At 40.2% G+C, this 18,533-nt stretch overlaps 2 protein-coding genes across 3 annotated transcripts; both read left to right on the forward strand.

The window, feature by feature from the left end:
• The first annotated feature begins 233 nt into the window (after positions 1-233).
• Positions 234-4,331, forward strand: LOC148046351 (olfactory receptor 10AG1-like). The gene has a single exon (XM_087714106.1). It carries the CDS (start codon positions 234-236, stop codon positions 1,182-1,184), a length of 951 nt encoding a protein of 316 aa, XP_087570232.1. The 3' UTR covers positions 1,185-4,331.
• Positions 4,332-12,483: 8,152 nt separating this feature from the next.
• LOC106557395 (olfactory receptor 5V1-like) lies at positions 12,484-14,188 on the forward strand. 2 transcript variants are annotated; one of them, XM_087711998.1, is made up of 2 exons: positions 12,484-12,518; positions 13,285-14,188. In XM_087711998.1, exon 2 carries the CDS (start codon positions 13,298-13,300, stop codon positions 14,186-14,188), a length of 891 nt encoding a protein of 296 aa, XP_087568124.1. In that variant the 5' UTR covers positions 12,484-12,518; positions 13,285-13,297. The 2 variants fall into 2 exon arrangements, with proteins under 2 accessions (XP_087568124.1, XP_013932103.2); XM_014076628.2 differs by lacking the exon at positions 12,484-12,518 and having other exon boundaries at positions 13,256-14,188.
• The last annotated feature ends 4,345 nt before the right edge of the window (positions 14,189-18,533 follow it).

Consider the following 18,533-nt stretch of genomic DNA (forward strand, 5'->3'; position numbering starts at 1 on the left):
CTCTCTCTCATCTCTCTCTCTCCACATGCTGCATGTAGCAATCTTGTTTTCTCCTTCTTACTTTTGTGTAATTACTGTATAGCTAGGATGAGAAATGAGAGGGTGTCATCATCACCAAGGAGATAAATCCATCTTTCTATTAAACAGCAGCAGCAAACAAAGAAACAGATAATTTTTTTTCATTCTTTGTTTCCTCTGATGTCTTGCAGATGAGTCATCATGTGATGTGAATTATGTCCAATCGTTCTTTGCTGGTGACCGAGTTCATCTTTGCTGGGTTTTCTGAACGGCCACAATTGCGTGTGCTCCTCTTCGTCCTGGTTTTCTCCATGTATGTCATGTCCCTTGCTGGAAATACTATCATCACCACCGTCATCAGGCTCAACCCAGTCCTTCATACACCCATGTACTTTTTCTTGACTAACCTCTCCCTCCTAGAAATATGCTACACCACCTCCATTGTTCCTAAGATGCTAGCGAGCTTGATGTCAGAGCACGGCAAGAAGATCCCTCTCTGGGGTTGTGCAACCCAGATGTATTTCTTCACCTTGTTTGGAATCACAGAATGCTGTCTCCTTGCTGCCATGGCCTACGACCGCTATGTGGCTATCTGCAACCCCTTGCGTTATAGCGTCATCATGAACCCAGCGGTCTGCGTCCAGCTCTCAGTGGCCTCCTGGTCCGTAGGATTGGTGGTGGGGCTGGGTCAGACCAACTATGTCTTCAGCTTGACCTTCTGTGGCCCCAATAGGATCAACCACTTCTTCTGTGACATCCCCCCACTCTTGATGCTGGCTTGTGGCGACACCTCCAGAAACGTTATTGCTGTATATATGGTGGCTGTCCTTTTTATTACCACGCCTTTCCTGCTGATCCTGACCTCTTATGTCTACATTGTTATTTCAGTTTTGAAGATCCCATCAGCTGAGGGCCGTCGGAAAGCTTTCTCCACCTGCTCCTCTCATCTCATTGTGGTCTCGCTCTTTTATGGGTCAGGCATCATCACGTACCTTCGGCCCAAATCCAGCTATTCAGCGGAGAGTGACAAACTGTTGGCCCTGTTCTATACAGTGGTGACATCTATGTTGAACCCCATAATCTACAGTTTGAGGAACAAAGAGGTTAAAGTGGCTTTGAGAAGAATGGTGGGTAATAAACTATGCTCTGGAGAAGATCCAAACTGATTGTTATTGGAATGGTAACATATCCTGTGAGGTCCCTCATAATCCTACTGTGAATATTTTTTTTCTGACCAAAACTACCATGTTTCCCCGAAAATAAGACAGGATCTTATTTTCTTTTCACCCCCAAAATAAGCTCTTGACTTTATTTTCAGGGATGTCTTATTATTTTTGAGATGTAGGAGGCGGAGAGTGTGATCACCTCATGGCTGCTGCTGTATTGCAATATTTTCGGGGAGGGCTTATTTTCAGGGGAGGGCTTATTTTAGTGCATGCACTCAAAAGCCCGGTTGGGCTTATTATCCGGGGAGGTCTTATTTTCAGGGAAACAGGGTAGTTATCACCTACATTGTTATATTTTTGTATCTCTGCTGAGACAAGTATGTAAATATTGGTTGGTTGTTACTCCTTGACCAGATAAATAATCTGAATAGTTGCAATCTAGAAACTCTGGAGTAGGGTATCCTCAGCGGGTGGCCCTGTCTAGTTAGGTCTCAGAGGATCAGTTTGGTTAGTTTTTGGATGGCGATGCATTGGAAGTTCCAAGACTACAGACTGAAGTGGAAAACTGAAAAATAAAATCTTGAAAGAAAGCAAGGATAAACCACTTCTATTTCACAGCCAAGAAAACACCATCTGTTTATTTTAATGCTAGTTTTAATCTGGATTGAATTAATGTGACTTCCAAAAGTGATTTTGGAAGAGCCGAGGTGGCACAGTGGTTAAATGCAGCACTGCAGGCTACTTCAGCTGACTGCAGTTCTGCAGTTCGGCTGTTCAAATCTCACCGGCTCAGGGTTGACACAGCCTTCCATCCTTCCGAGGTGGATAAAATGAGAACCCGGATTGTTGTTGGGGGCAATACGCTTAGAGAGGGCTGAAAGCCCTATGAAGTGGTATATAAGTCTAACTGCTATTGCTATTGCTATTTTTTCAAGAGGCAACTGGACTTTCTGGTTTTTCTTTGAATATGTTTCGCTTCTCATCCAGGAAACTTCATCAGCTGTGGCTGGATGGTGGAGAATGGAGAGATTTATACTCCTTGTAGATAGAGAGCCATTTGCTTTCTTTTAGCGAGTCATTGAGGCCACGTGGAGGTTTATCTCTGTCCTCAGGGTCACCTGCAGGGTGCAAATGGGTGTGGAGCCTTCTTGAAAGGTGACCCTGAGGGCACAGATAAACCTCTACGTGACCTTAAAGACTCACTAAAACAATGCAAATGACCAGCTGTCTGCAAGGAGTATAAATCCTCCCATTCCCGCAACATCCAGTCAGAGCTGAAGAAGCTTCTTGGATGAGAAGCGAAACGTCTTCAAAGAAAAATTAGATGCATCTTGAAGGGAAAAAAAAGCACCTTTGGGACAACCATGACCTGGATGACTGAGAATCTCCATAGACATCCTCAAGTAAAATTTTGCAGGTCAAATCAAAACAGTTCTTGACTGCAAAGCATTTTTTTTTTCTGGCAAAAGAAAAAAATATGCTAACTCAGCTATAGGATATCTTGTTTAAGTTTCTAAATTACACCCCACCCATCACAAATAAAATTTCTTAAGGAAATTCAACACTCAACTCAGCCATGGTTCAAAAATCCAAGAAATGGTGATTGGCTGGGAAAAGATGATGGGAGGCGCAGAGTACATATTAGGGAACAAGGATATTCTACGATACAGTAACCCATTTCAGGTAGTTCCCTAGTTATAGCTGTAGTGGAGCCTGTCCATTAAAGTCGTAAGTCATAATTATGATTGTTACACAAGTCAGTTGCATGACGGACCCAATTTTACAATCTTTTTATGGTGGTTGCAAAGCAAACATGTTATTAAGCAAACCAATTATTTAGTGGTAGTGCTGCTTTTTGGCAAAACTCATAAAACATGACCACATGACCATGGGGCGCCCCAAATAATAATAATACATTCACCTATGTTGCCAAGCACTTGTATGCAGTCACCTGACCATGGAACTGATGGAACCTTGGATCTGGGTGATGACTCCCTTTGTTCAGGTTGATTATAACTCCGATCAGTCATTAAGTTACTGGTTGTAAATTGAGGGATATCTGCATAAATAAACACAGTTCATGAAATATGCCTTTATGTTCTTTCAACCTCTCCTCCACCTCGTCTTTGTAATCCTGTCCCATACTTTCATAACTCCCTCATCGACTTCACTAGATTGATTCATGATGTGCAGAAATCCCATCAGATACCTTGCTGTTGTATACATCATGTCAACTCATAAAGTTGTATACATCATGTCAACCCATAGTTGTATACATCATGTCAACTCATAAAGTTGTATACATCATGTCAACTCATAAAGTTGTATACATTATGTCAACACATAAAGTTGTATACATTATGTCAACTCATAAAGTTGTATACATCATGTCAACTCATAAAGTTGTATACATGTCAACTCATAAAGTTGTATACATCATGTCAACTCATAAAGTTGTATACATCATGTCAACTCATAAAGTTGTATACATCATGTTAACTCATAAAGAAGGACTAGGGGAGACATGATAGCAGTGTTCCAATATCTCAGGGGTTGCCACAAAGAAGAGGGAGTCAAACTATTCTCCAAGGCATCTGAGGGTAGAACAAGAAGCAATGGGTGGGAACTAATCAAGGAGAGAAGCAACTTAGAACTGAGGAGAAATTTCCTGACAGTTAGAACAATTAATCAGTGGAACAGCTTGCCTCCAGAAGTTGTGAATGCCCCAACACTGGAAGTCTTTAAGAAGATGTTGGATAGCCATTTGTCTGGAACGGTATAGGGTTTCCAGCCTAGGCAGGAGGTTGGACTAGAAGACCTCCAAGGTCCCTTCCAACTCTGCTATTGTATTTGTATATAAGTTGCCAGGGTGAGGGAAGGGAGGGGAATGCATTCCACACATACCTTCGGCTACAGCCGGATCACAGATTACTACAACAGACATGTGAAGGGTGCACTTCGTTGGAAAATGTGATTTATGACGCAGACTGAGGGGTGGGGAGGAACGGGGGTAAAGTTCAGCCATAATTAAAATGAGGTTTAGATCTGACTCAATGTGGTATTGCCGAAATGGCGTTCCTAAGAAATGACTAGTTTTCTTTTGAAACTTGGCTGGAGGCTCATGAATCAATTAGAGCACCTTTCGGAAACCTGATACATCACTTTCTTTTCCAAAAGTCCGGAAAGAGGGATTACATCTCCTACTCTCTTAGTCTTTGATCCCAATAAACCAATTTGTGGCTCTGTATCATTGTGTCCTTGTCTCTGATTTAAAAGCTGTGCCTGGGAAAACTCTTCTATAATCCTTCATTTCATAGATATTGTCTCATTACCCATCACTTCGCATTTCCTAAAAAAATATTCATTATTAGTCTTCTATTTTTTCTTCTTTAATGAGATCACCCTTTGCATAGCTCAAGATTTGTGGCTTACTCCCTGTTATTTTGCATGGAGATAAAAAACTTGGGTAACAATTCAGTGTAATCCAAATTAGAAATGGCCAGCTGGAGAAATGGTCTAAAACAGTAGATGTTCCTGATATAAATACACCACATTTTGGTAATTAACACACAGTTAATGCAACCACATCCTATGTATTAAATAATTTCTCTTTTCTGTCACATGAAAGTATTACAATTTAGGGTCAGCCTTTGGGTGGGCTTTGTAGTCTCGAATCAAAGTTTGAGGGCATGAATGAAAGAAAGAATGAATGAACAAATCTTCTGTCAAGTGATTAATTGGGTACATCTCTATGTATATGCGGTAAGCCATGATGATGACACCCACTCCATGGAGTGTGTAGAGGGATGTGCATAAGTGCACTAACATGCCTATCGTCCTTGACAGGATACTTTTAGTCTTTTATTCTTGTTCTCATTTTTATTTGACAAATTCAAATAAATAAATAAATAAATAAATAAATAAATAAATAAAAAGATCATCACATCAATGATATTATAATGCATGTCCCTTCCCTTCCCATAATGCTATTCTGATATGCTTTTTAATGCAGCTTTCCCCTGAAAATTGGTGGAAAATTGCAATGATTTCTTAATGTTTTCCTGTCAAAATGTGACAGTATGATCTCCAAGGGATGCAACCAAAGATCTTGGTTGCCCATCCCCATAACTCAGGCCAGTCCGCATTCAATGAACAGTCCGATCCTCACAATGGGGGTAATAATTAAATAGAGATGGAATTATAAAGTGTAAGGAAAACTCACTTTTTCTCTAATTGAACCCAGGAGAAAATCTATGAACCTTTAGATACCATTTCTCACCTAGCTGTACTTCTTGAGGCTCCATTGAGGAAATACTGCATTGTCAGAGGAAATGAATTTCTTGCTGTTAAATCCATTAATCTTAATAATGCCTGCTGGGATTTGTTTACCAAGTTAAACAAAACTTGCATCACTTATTTTTCTTTTGTTCTCCTTCTTGAGCTGTTGAATTTCATCAGCTGTAAAACATTTATATGTCAACACATTGGTTGAGTTGCACTAAACCCTGACTTGTTAAATTGTGATTGATTAATGCAACATAATTATTCACAATAAGTTTTAAACCCAGTTTGCAAATTATTACAGATGGAGTTATACACTAAGCCAGTGCTTCTCAATTTCAACAACTTGAGGATGTGGATTTCAATTCCCAGAATCCCCCAGTCAGCCTTACCAAGGTCAACAAACTCTGCACTAAGCCAATTCAAAACCAGATAACTTACATCGTGTCTTAATAAAGATTTTCCAATTTTGGGGGCTAACAGGAATGTGTAGAAACTGGTGGATGCTATGTCAGGTGCAAGAAGTTAGGGTAATGCGCAAAAGTACTACAAGTTTATTTCATGCTATCTATATACAATAATTTGAACTCAAGGCAAATTGGTGCCAAGTTAGAGTCAATGGATTTCAAAAGGGGGCTGGACTAAGTCTCTTTTGATGGCATAGAGCAGGGGTCCCCAACCCCAGGCTGTGGCCAATCACTGGGCTATGTCCTATTTGCAACTGAGTTGTGCAAGCGCTGGCCCAGCCCATATGCTTGCACGCAACTCAACTTACACAAGTGGTGGGCAGGCACACCTGCACACATATGCACAATTCAACTTGCATAAGTCAAGCTACACATCCATGCGTGTAGATGCCAGCCACCCCTCTGTGGCCTGGTTCCCCTCTCTCTCCCCACTGGGCTGCCCAGCTGCAAAGCTTGGGAACCACTATTGTAGAGACTCTAAACTAATGATACATTTGACCTCACCCTCGGGCTCTGCCTAGTCATCTTCTACATCCTGTTACAAAACGCTCAAGATTTATGTCAGGCTCCAGAAACTAAGAAGGACACATTCTAAGACAGATTTCTTTATTGTTCTTCACCTATAGAGAGTATCTTGTCAAACTAAAGCAGACTACTTGCACCATAAAAGATACTCTCTGGGAACTATTGGGAAGGAGTTGTCTTAACTCTCTTTCTCCCACACAAATTCTCTAAACTTGTGTCATCTCTTGCTTTTCTGGAATGCACTCCCTTCCTCTTAGGAATCCAGACAACATTCCATCACACTACCATAGCTGAGCTGCAGTCATCCAGATGACTTCACGATAACAACAGGTTTGTCATTGAGAGGCCTTCTGGAATTTTGCATTCTAGATCTAATAACTCTTCTTTAGCAACTCTGTTAACCCCAAATCTAGACTTAGCCATATCAGGAGGAAGAGCAAAGAAAACTAAACTGCAAAAATGAAGCAAAGTGAAGAAGAGCAAGCTATAAGCTGGGTTCAGACCAGAGGTGGGTTCCTATTGGTTCAGCCCGGTTCAGCCGAGTAGGTAGTAACTTGGCCTGCCATGCCCCCAAACTGGCTCTATTGGTGGCACCATAGGCGCCGACATCTTGTTTTTTCCTTCTGTGCATGCACAGAAGTATTTTTTTTACTTCTATGCATGCATGCGTAGTGCGCATCAAGCGTGCGCCCCCAAAGTGCATGCACGCCTGGAGCGTGTCCCTGAGTGAACTGTCAGTAGCAGAAGTTGGAACCCACCTCTGGTTTAGACTAGTGGTGGGATTCAAATATTTTTACTACGGGTTCTGTGGCCGTGGCTTGGTGGGCATGGCAGGGGAAGGATACTGAAAAATCCCCATTCCCTCCCGATCAGCTGGGACTCAGGAGGCAGAGCATAGATAGGGTGGGAGTGGCTTACTGGCCATGTGTTTTTTTCTCTCTCTCTCCTTCCTTTTGTCTCTGTCCCTTTTTCCTTTTTTTTCTTTCATCTCGCTCTCACTTGTTCTTTCTTTTTTCTTTCTTTCTTCCTTTCTCTCTCTCTCTCTCTCTCTCTCTCTCTCTCTCTCTCTCTCTCTCTCTCTCTCTGTGTGTGTGTGTGTGTGTGTGTGTATGTGTGTCAGTGGTGGGTTTCAAAATTTTTTGGAACTTCTTCTGAAGGTGTGGCCTGCTTTCCAGGCCCACTGGTGGAACCTCTTCTAACCGGTTCGGTAGATTTGACGAACCGGTTCTACCGAACTGGTGCGAACTGGTAGGAACCCACTTCTGGAGTGAAGAGAGAGAGAGAAAGAGAGAGGAGGGTGTTTAACTACTGTTGTTGGAAGGCATTTCAAGAATTGCACAAAACATATTATAGCTAGAGTTAGAAGTAACTCCCTCCTCTGTGTTGAACTCTTTTAATCTTCGGACCAAGTGAAATCTCATCTTTAAGTAGAGAGCAGTGTTCATCTATGGTGGCAGAAAATCAGGAACCTGGTGGTGCCTTTCAGAAAATTTTATTAAAAGACACAGTGCATCTGATTGTGTCAGCTGCAGTTAAAAAAAAATCATCTCTGCTTTCTAATCAGATGTATTAATAAGAAAAGGTGCTAATAGGCCCTCCAGGTTTTCAGTCCTTAACTCAAGACAACATCCCTTGATTCTGCTCATTGCCTTGTTCCACATAAATTTCTTTCTTTCTGTTGTGTAGCTATATTAAAATTAATATTATCAGACATTTGGGAAAGCCTCTGTTTTTGTTTTTGTTCCTGTGGACTCCATAAAATACATGTGTAAGTATAAAAAAAAATAAAAAAGCGAATGTACAAAAAAATCCAAAACATTGTGATTTCTTTTACTGTATACAGGTTGTCCTCGATTCACAACCCAAACGGAGCCCAACACTTCCGTTGCTAAGCAAGACAGTTGTTAAGTGAGTTTTTGCCCCATTTTATGACCTTTCTTGCCACAATGGTTAAGTGATTCCTTGCAGTTGTTAAGTAAGTAACATGATTGTGAAGTGAATCTGGCTTCCCCATGGACTTTGTTAGCCAGATAGTTGCGAAAAGTGATCACATGACCCCGGGGCACTGAAACCGTCATAAATATGAGTCAGTTGCCAAGCATCTGAATTTTGATCATGTGACCATGGGGACGCTGCAATGGTTTTGAAGTGTGAAAAATGGTCATGTCACTTTTTTTTAGTCCATTATAACTTCACTAAACAAATAGTTGAGAACATTTCTCTCTTTTTTAAAGCTTTCCTGTTAATGTGGCTTAAAATCAGGGCTGTGCACACTTTGGAAATGACGCAGATATACTTTGGAGCTTGTGTGTGAATACAGCATTTCTCAACGTACTCTTTGAAGATCTCTTCAGTCTTGACTGTTCAAGATCAAAAATAAAATAAAGTCTAAATTTAAAAGTCTTTGGGAACAGTTGCTATATCCACAATTGAACCACTGAACACCCCCCCCCCCTCAGGCTGAGAGAAATGGACTAGCCCAGTCACCCAAGGAGTTCTATTTTGAGGGGAGGGGGGAGCTAGAACATGGATCTCTCAACTTCTAGAGCAGCACTTTTACCATTGAAGCATCTTAACACCTCAGTCTGATATAGACGGGCCCAGTCACAGGAAGCATCCATTGTTGAGGGGAGACTAGGAAATGGATCTCCCCACTTCTAGTCCAGCACCTTTACCACTGAACAATCTTGTTCCCTGGACTTAGAGAAATGGATTCGCCCAATCACAGGAAGTTGTGTTGAGGGTTCTCTCCCCCCCCAAAACTTGGATTTGTCTGCTTCTAGGCACATTCACCACTGAACAATCTTACCTTTCAGTCTGAGAGAAATGGACTGGCCCAATTGCAGGAAGCTTCCATTGTTGAGGGGGAGTAGAACATGGACCTCCCTAAATTATACTGCAGCACCTTTTACCACTGAAGCATCTTACCCTTTGCACTGAGAAAAATGGACTTGCCCAGAAAGCTTCCATTGTTGAAGGGGGACTAGAACTTGGATTTGTCCATTTTTTTTGTCCAACACCTTCACCACTGAACCATCTTGCCCCTGAGAGTCTGAGAGTAATGGACTGGCCCAGTCACAGAAAGCATCCATTGTTGAGGGGAGATTAGGAAATGGATCTCCCAACTTCTAGTCCAGCACCTTTACCACTCAACAATCTTGTTCCTTGGACTTAGAGAAATGGACTGGCCCAATCACAGGAAGCTTCCATTGTTGAGGGTTCTTCCCCCCCAACTTGGATTTGTCTGCTTCTAAGCACATTCACCACTGAACAATCTTACCTTTCAGTCTGAGAGAAATGGATTGGCCCAATTGCAGGAAGCTTCATATTGTTGAGGGGGGAGTAGAACATGGACCTCCCTAAATTATACTGCAGCACCTTTTACCACTGAAACATCTTACCCTTTGCACTGAGAAAAATGGACTTGCCCAGAAAGCTTCCATTGTTGAAAGGGGACTAGAACTTGGATTTGTCCAATTTTTTGTCCAACACCTTCACCACTGAACCATCTTGCCCCTGAGAGTCTGAGAGTAATGGACTGGCCCAGTCACAGGAAGTTTCTATTGTTAAGGGGGGGGGGGGCTAGAACTTCAATTTGTCTTTTTTTGGGTGCGTATCCAACATCATCACCACTGAATCATCTTGTCCCTGAGAATCTGAGAGAAATGGACTGTCCCAGCTACAGGAAGCTACCATTGGGGGGGGGGGGAGAGGGGAAGGAACACTAGAATATGGATCTCCCCACTTGTAGTCCAGCACCTTTGACGCTGAACTTTTGCTTTTCAGACTGAGATAAATGTCTTCAGTATTAAACTAATGCAGCCATCAGAAACCAAAATAAGGCCTCATCTTGAGCTTGGGCCCTCAGTGGCTTTTAAAACTCATGGCTTTAACCATGAACAGTATTAAACCATGAGGTTTATAAACTAGGAATCATAGTTTAGCCAGCCCAATGCCTTCTAAATGTGGGGGAATTATCCAAATTGGATAAATGTATGCCATTCGTTTGGGTAAAGACACTGGAACCAGTTACCCATCACAACAAGAAAACTTAAATTGACTTTAATTTCCATTTAAAATTTAAATTAAAAAAAATCAAAATAAATTTAAATTGCCCCCCTGTGCTAAAATATATTCAAAGATCTCGCAAAATATTCCTATTAAAATAAAAATTGATGAAATTATCAATTTCAATTTGTTAACATGATGTAAAAATGTGGGAGAATTATCCAAATTGAATAAATGTGTATCATTCTTTTGGATAAAGACACTGGAACCAGTTACCCATCGCAAGAAGAAAACTTAAACTGACTTTAATTTCAATTTAAAATTTCAATTTAAAAAAATTCAAATTAAATTTAAATTGTCCCCCCTGTGCTAAAATATATTCAAATATCTCCCATAATATTCCTATTAAGATCAAAATCGATGAAATTATCAATTGCAATTTGCTAAGATGATGTTAAAAAAAAAAAATCATTCGATGATTACAGTTTTTATAATGCAGGAAGTCCTCAAGTTACAACCGTTCGTTTAGCAACTGTTCAAAATTACGACGTTACTGAAGGAAACAATTTTCCCACTGGGCCTCAAAGTTCGATAAGACTTTTTGCTAAGTGGTTTGGGGTAATGAAGGATAAAGTTTGGGCAGCGCTGGTTTAGTGCATGGCAAGAGTCAGCTATGTATGCATTCAACTATGTCTCATTAGCTTTGCTTTCTCCTCTGTTGCAGTGATTTGCCATGGGAGGAATAACAGCACAACAGAGAGTATCATCCTGACCTTGGGACCTTCCCTCGCTGCTCTGAGAAATAGTTCTTTGGTTGATATTTGTGCTAGAAAAGACAGCATTGCTGCAAAATCCTTAGAGCTTCCAATTCCTCAACCCCAGTAATCCCCACTGTATTGCAGACTTCCATTTGGCTGGTGACAAAAAGGAAGGGTTTTCCTCTTGCGTGTTTTCAGAGCACATGGAAAAAATCCTTAGGCTTTGGGGGTTAAGAAGATGGAAAAACAGCAGCGGTCGACAGTGAGTACTGGGAGAGATTAACTTTATGGAAGCATTGTGAGGGCCAGGACTGAAGGAGAAGGAAAAAGAAAGGAAATGGGGCAATTAGGATTTAGCCCAGCTACGACCAACCAAAACCAGCAGGAATACCTGGAACAGAAGAAGTTCAAGGAAGGATCTAAAAAATAATCCCGGAGACCCAGACATCTCCACCAGAATCCAAAATACAAGAAGAACAGCACTGAAGTTGAAACTTGGAGTTGAAACAATCTTTTGTTTTTGCAGTGATTAACTGGAAGCCTTTGAGAAGCTCCTCAAGCATGACAAGAGCACTATAGCCCTATTCTCATCTTCCCCCCAACAACTGCAAAATGTAACACTCATGTTTAGTAGCGGTGATAGCTTTTTCCTCTATGTGTTTGCCAAATCCTCTTCGTAAGTTCACCAACTAGATGGCCACCTTGTGGTTCCGAAGTCCTTCTACCTTCTCAGACATTATATCTTTCAGTGTAGCTGAATTACTCATTCCCATTTGTTATATATTTGCACCTTCTACATATGATGTATAACACACAGACACACACACATACATACACAAAAAAACCTGACAGTTTGAAAGCTTTGAAAAAAATTCCCTCTTTTGAGATAGCTTTGGGATTTTCTGATTCAGAAAGACCAGTTAAGGAAATGCATTGTGTGTGTGTGTGTGTGTGTGTGTGTGTGTTTGTGTGTATACCCACAAACAGGTGAGTTCGGGAATAAGATGCCAGTATGGAAGCAACTTGACAACATGTTCAGAACCGAAATAAATAATTCATAATGGATCATAGGCTACAGGTTCCCCCAATCTTTGGAGGGGAAAAAGAAATTAAACAATTAGATTTATCAGAAATGGATAAGACCTATAATTTAGTTCTTAACACTTGCAAATTAATAGATGATTAATATAATAATATATATTAAAAACTGCTAGCTTCAGGCTACATATGTAAATTAAGATTCCTCTCAAATAAAGCAAGCAAAAAAACTTTTAAAAAAAAAGTACTGCTCCCAAATGAAAATTTGAATAATTTTGCAACAAATTGAAAACACCTATCAGAACGTATTGGGATGGGATTTAATAGATCAAGATGTGGTTGCTGTCTGAATTATTAGGTTGTATGAGGCTCCAGGGCTATTTGATGCTTTTAATGCAGGGCTTTATCTATTTAGCAAAGAACTTCCCTTAATTCCATCAGATTAAACATGCCAAAATGAAAGGTTGTTATTTTTTTAAGCACAGAAAGAATTAATGAGCTTGTTATTTTTTTTTTAAACACAGGAAGAATTAATGAATTCTGTGTCCATTTCTCACGAAGTGGAGTTATTCCAATTTAATTTTAAAATGAAATTTCTTTTGTGTTTGGTCTCTTATTGCAAATAGATTTAAGACATTTGATATGGAAACCTGAAGGTCAAGATGGATTTTGTTCCTGAAAGAAGGATCGTGGTCCCAAACAAGGACTGTTGTACTCATATGAGCTAATAACTCTGTCCCTGGAAAAGAGAGTTTAATGCTTCAAATTATTATATTTTGCATCTATTCTACTCTCCGCTTTCAAATATCTATTGTCAACTATAGAAATTGGGAACATAGCCCATTTTCGGCAAAATAAATAAAAGGGAGTATTCCATTCTTGGAACAGAAATACATCATGGCTTTCTATTGTCCATGTCTCCTATTTTTTCATGTTTTATACATATATTTCCCCCCCTTTAAATCTCTTACAGGGAGAATGCTCCCCTTTGAGCCAAGGACCAGACAACAGGACTCAAGTGACCGAATTTATTTTAATGGGACTTTCAGACTTGCCAGCTGTCCGCTTTTCCTTATTTGTCATCATTTTGCTTATCTATCTGGTCACACTACTGGGCAATGGCACCATCCTCCTTGCCATAGGAACCAATTCTCAGTTGCACAACCCCATGTACTTCTTCCTGAGTAATCTTTCCTTGCTGGATATCTTCTGCCCCACAGCTACAGTGCCCAAGATGCTGGAGAACCTCTTGACTGAATGCAGTTCCATCTCCTTTACTGGCTGTGTGCTACAGCTCTACTTCCTGGTGGCCCTGGCAGGGACCGAAGTCTTCCTCTTGGCTGTCATGGCCTACGACCGCTACGTAGCTATATGCAACCCTTTGCGATACACGGTCATCATGAACAAGAAGCTTTGCCTTCAGATGGTTTCAGGGACGTGGGTCACTGGCTTCCTCAATTCATTGTTGCATGCAACCTTGACGTTCATTCTACCTTACTGCAACTCCAATAGAATCAACCAATATTATTGTGACATCCCACCTGTGTTGGCTTTAGCCTGTGCTTCCACCTATGTGGCTGAGATGGTTGTCCTCATCGTTGGTGGCATCTTTGGCGTGGGGGCTTTTCTAATCACCTTGATTTCCTACACTCATATCATCGCCACAATTCTGAGGATCCGTTCTGCCGAGGGAAAACGTAAGGCCTTTTCTACCTGCGCGTCCCACTTAATAGTGGTTTGTCTTTTCTATGGAACCACCATCTTTACGTACATAAGACCTTCCTCCAGTTACCATCCAGACCAGGACAGGCTAGTGAGCATGCTCTATGGGATGATTACTCCCATGCTAAACCCCTTGATTTATAGCCTTAGAAACAAAGAAGTGAAAAGGGCCCTTGAGCGGCTAATAGTTCGCCAATTCCATTAACAGGCAGACTAATTTAATGAGATGGTTAGAAAAGGTAATTTGTTTAGTTTATCTTATATGAAAGCATGTCCAGAATTTTGCAACAAGGAGAAATAGAAATTGGCAGCCTTATAAACTATATGGCAAGTCGCATTACCCTAACTCTTCCAGTTATTTCTCAACACTTTTATTAATCCTTGATTGGAATTAAGTAGAAATGTGCTTTACTTAATGAACTGATGGTGCCCTCAACCCATGGTGATGGATGAGGTCATTCAATGGCCTCATAGGAAGGGTCTACGAATTCACCATCATGGCCAACTTACCATGGCCAACTCACTGTGGTACAATGTGCACCGCCAAATCTCTAGAGGACAACTCATTGCGGTATAAGAGCTACATTAATATCAAAGAAAAGGAGGGACAGAATGAAATGTGCATGGCAAAAATTAAATTAATCTTTTATTTATTTTAAATAATTAAATGCAATTGTTAAATTTTCCTGCAGCAAGTTGGCCCATGGTGAATTGACTGTGGTGAGAAGGCCATGGGCAGGTTGTCCCATTCTGTCATAGGAATGGAGAAAGCATGTACCTTGTGGCACTCCATATAGTAGGGACCAAGGATGTGTTGACCTGGGCCCTGATGATTCAGTATACCTGCACAGCATGTCATATCTCAAATCCAGCAGAACACATGGGTTCCCTCTTCCCCAATCACCAGCAACTAGAATTGACCCTGAAGAAAGGAAATGAAGCAACACAACATTGTGCTGTCCACCCTTGATCCTCTGAGTTGGTCGAGAAAAATTCTATAATTGATAGTATCAAAAGCTGTTGAGAAGGTCAGATGGGCAAAGTTGGATGTATAACCCTCGCCAGATATTTGGGGATGATCCAGATTTCTGTAATTAAGGGTGGAGACAGAACGCTTCTATGAGGGGGAGATCCAATATCCTCCAGCTAGCAACATTCTCAAAGTTGTGACACCAGAGTTGTAATTTTCTCATCTCTACATTTGACATTTGTAAAACATGTATTTAGTGAGTGAAGAATGAGATATATGCCTGGCTTTGAACTCTAACAAGAGAGGAAAGATTTCATCAACTGATGAGGGGGAAATATTTCAATTCTGTACAATGAAACATCAATATTATATAAATATATTTGCTTTATTCTTGATGCTGTTTTAATAATGGAAAATAAAAATACCAAATTCATTGATCATTATACTGCTTGGTTTTCATTTGCATGGAGGTAGTAACTGGCACAGAAATATTTCCTAGATTCAATTTATTAGATAGATTTTCTTGAGTTCTTGAAAGTTCTGCACTCTGAAGTTGAAGATAAAATGCAGTGAATAAATCCAGTCCTTATTTGAGACTGTTCATTTCCTTGTCTCTGACATTGACCCAAGATCCATTTTTGATGATTAGTATAACCAGTGATGAAGTTCTCTCAAATTTATAATTATTTCAGAGTAAGTTGAGGTACACTTCAGTCTGAAACTGCCATCCATCAGAATTCTGTACATGTGGTTGAGGAAGCTAAGTTATAACTCTTCATCCAGCATTTTTCTCTGTGGAGTTTTCAATATGGCACAATTTTTAGATATACCATCTCCCTTTTATTAAGTTTCCTAAAAGATTCTACAGCTTTTCATTTGAAAAAGATGAAGAATATCCCCTGCTTATACAGGAAACCCTACACCAGACAAATGGTTATCCAATATCTTCTCAAAAACGTCCAGTGTTGGAGCATTCACAACTTCTGGAGGCAAGTTGTTCCATTGATTAATTTATTCTGTCAGTAAATTTCTCCTTAGTTTTAGGTTGCTTCTCTTCTTGATTAGTTTCCATCTTGTTTCTTGTCCTGCCTCAGGTGCTTTGGAGAATAGCTTGACTCTCTCTTCTTTGTGTCAGTCCCTGAGATATTGGAACACTGCTATCATGTCACCCCTAGTCCTTATTTTCATTAAATTAGACATATCCATTTCCTGCAACCGTTCTTCATATGTTTTAGCTTCCAGTCCCCTAATTATCTTTGTTGCTCTTCTCTGCACACTTTCTAGAGTCTCATCTAGAATGTCATCTGCAAATTTGATGAGTTCTCCATGTATCCCCCATGTATCCCCTTGTCCAAGTCATTGATGAAGATGTTGAAGAGTACTGGGCCTAAAACAGTCTTGGGGTACCCCACTGTTTACTTCCCTCCATGTAGATGCAGTTCCATTGAGGACTATACATTGATTGTGGTTGGTCAAGCCAGTTGCAGATCCATCTGGTGGTGATGCTGTCTAACCCACATTCTTCTATTGTATGTAGTAGGTTATGGTCTACTTTATCAAATGCCTTACTGAAGTCCAAGTAAATTATATCAACAGCATTCCTCTAGTCCAGTAATTTTGTCTCTTTGTCAAAAAATGCAATAAGATTAGTCTGGCCTGATCTGTTTTCGACAAACCCATGTTGGCTTTTGGTTATTACTTTATTTTGGTTATTTACTTGGTTATTTCTTAATTCATTTTGCATTGTATTTACAATAAAGACAACAAAACAGTTTTCTCAGAGAAGAATAAAAAGTAAAGTTAGAAGATAACAAAAGAGCAAAATTTAGGTCAAATTTCTCAACCATAATATGCAATGTCTTTGGTCCTTGATCCCAGAAGTCCCAATATAAAATTACATTACTGGTGGCCAGTCACATAATAGTACTCATTTTATAGCAATGACAGAACCATAAAAATAAGGCCCAAAGCACACTTGACAGTTGAGGGAAAAAGATAGATAAAAAATATGCTATTTGAGATACCATCAAATGGCAAATATTTTTAAGGTATAAGGCTCATATGAAGGCTCTGAGTTGTATTGATAGGGGTTACTTTTCAAGGACATCTATGACATTAAGACTACATGACAAGTTGCTTTTTAATCCTCTGAAATTCCTTCTAAAATGCGAGATACTTTGAAGATCCCTCTGGCTTTCTTCTTAATGAGATCTATATGATGGGATTAAAAACATATCCTACAGTGTGTTATTAGTACATGTAGAAAATGCTGCTTTCTGGAATTCTGCAGAATGATGATCTGGGAATATCTCACACATGACAATTATGAGACCTTTGATGGTCTCATAATTCAAGTTCATCACAATAAAATAGAATGTACCAGCCAAGAAGTCTTTCTATATTCCTGTTTAGGAAGGTCTCAAGATGGCCAGTAGAAGTTCAGGAATGCTACAATGATAAACATCCAGAGTGCCAAGGTCATGTTCCAGCAGAGGAGAAGAATATAATAGAATAATGGAAGGGACCTCAGAGGTCTTCTAGTCCAACTCCAATATACAGTACATCTCAGGGAGGCTGAGTCTCTCCAAGGAGAGGTTGCTTATAAATGAAATGTTTAATTTCTTTGAGTCTGCAAAAAAGTAACATGGATAATACCTGAACTCCTAGGAATGCTTTGGTGAGGTAAGGGAACCCTGACAAGAAGCAATGAATGGAAACTAACGAAGGAGACAACCAACTTAAAACTGAGGAGAAATTTCCCGACAGAACAATTAATCAATAGAATAATTTTCCTCCAGAAGCTGTGGGTACTCTATCACAGGAGGCTTTTAAAAGAAATTGTACAACTACCGATATTTGTCTGAAATGGTTATAGGGTTTCCTGCTTGATCAGAGGGTTGGACTAGAAGACCTCCAACATCCCTCCCATCTCTGTTATTCTGTTATAATTCTGTTATTATGGATACTAGAAAAACAAGCCAGATGAAAATACTAGTGATTAATGACCAGAAGTGTAAATCCTGTGTATAACTGTCGCATAATAGAGCCTCAGCAACGTTCTGCTACCTGTTCACCCCAACTAACTGAGAGGGGGAAGAGTGATTGACACCCACAGATTATTATTGTAACGGACCTATATGGTCTCATCTGCCTTGAATCTGACCTTAATCTTATAGTCTTAAAGGCAAAGGTTCCCCCACACATGTGTAATAGTCGTTTCCGGCTCTAGGGAGTGGTACTCATCTCTCTTTCTAAGCTGAAGAACCAGTGCTGTCCAAAGTGGTCAGCATGACTAAATGTCGAAGACACATGGAGCTCTATTACCTTCCCACCAAAGTGGTCCCTACTTGGATTTTTACATGCTTTTGAACTGCTAGGTTGGCAGAAGCTGGGGCAAGTAACGGGAGCTTACTCTGTTACATGGCGCTAGGGATTCGAACCATGAAACTGCTGACCTTCTGATCAACAATCTGAGCATCTTAGCTACTGAGCCACTGCATCGTAATAGTTTTATACTGACTCTACATAGCTTGAATTGTCCATCAGCCTTCCTACTAAGAAAGTGAACACAGAACTTGTA

This window comes from Thamnophis sirtalis, unplaced genomic scaffold, assembly GCF_051295495.1.
Source record: "Thamnophis sirtalis isolate CommonGarterSnake01/CBP01778 unplaced genomic scaffold, rThaSir2_p1.2 scaffold_4, whole genome shotgun sequence".
In the NCBI taxonomy this organism is placed as follows: Eukaryota; Metazoa; Chordata; class Lepidosauria; order Squamata; family Natricidae; genus Thamnophis; species Thamnophis sirtalis.

Coding starts and splice junctions, on each gene's coding strand:
- LOC148046351 (XM_087714106.1), top strand. CDS start 234: ATGTCCAATCGTTCTTTGCTGGTGACCGAGTTCATCTTTGCTGGGTTT.
- LOC106557395 (XM_087711998.1), top strand. CDS start 13,298: ATGGGACTTTCAGACTTGCCAGCTGTCCGCTTTTCCTTATTTGTCATC.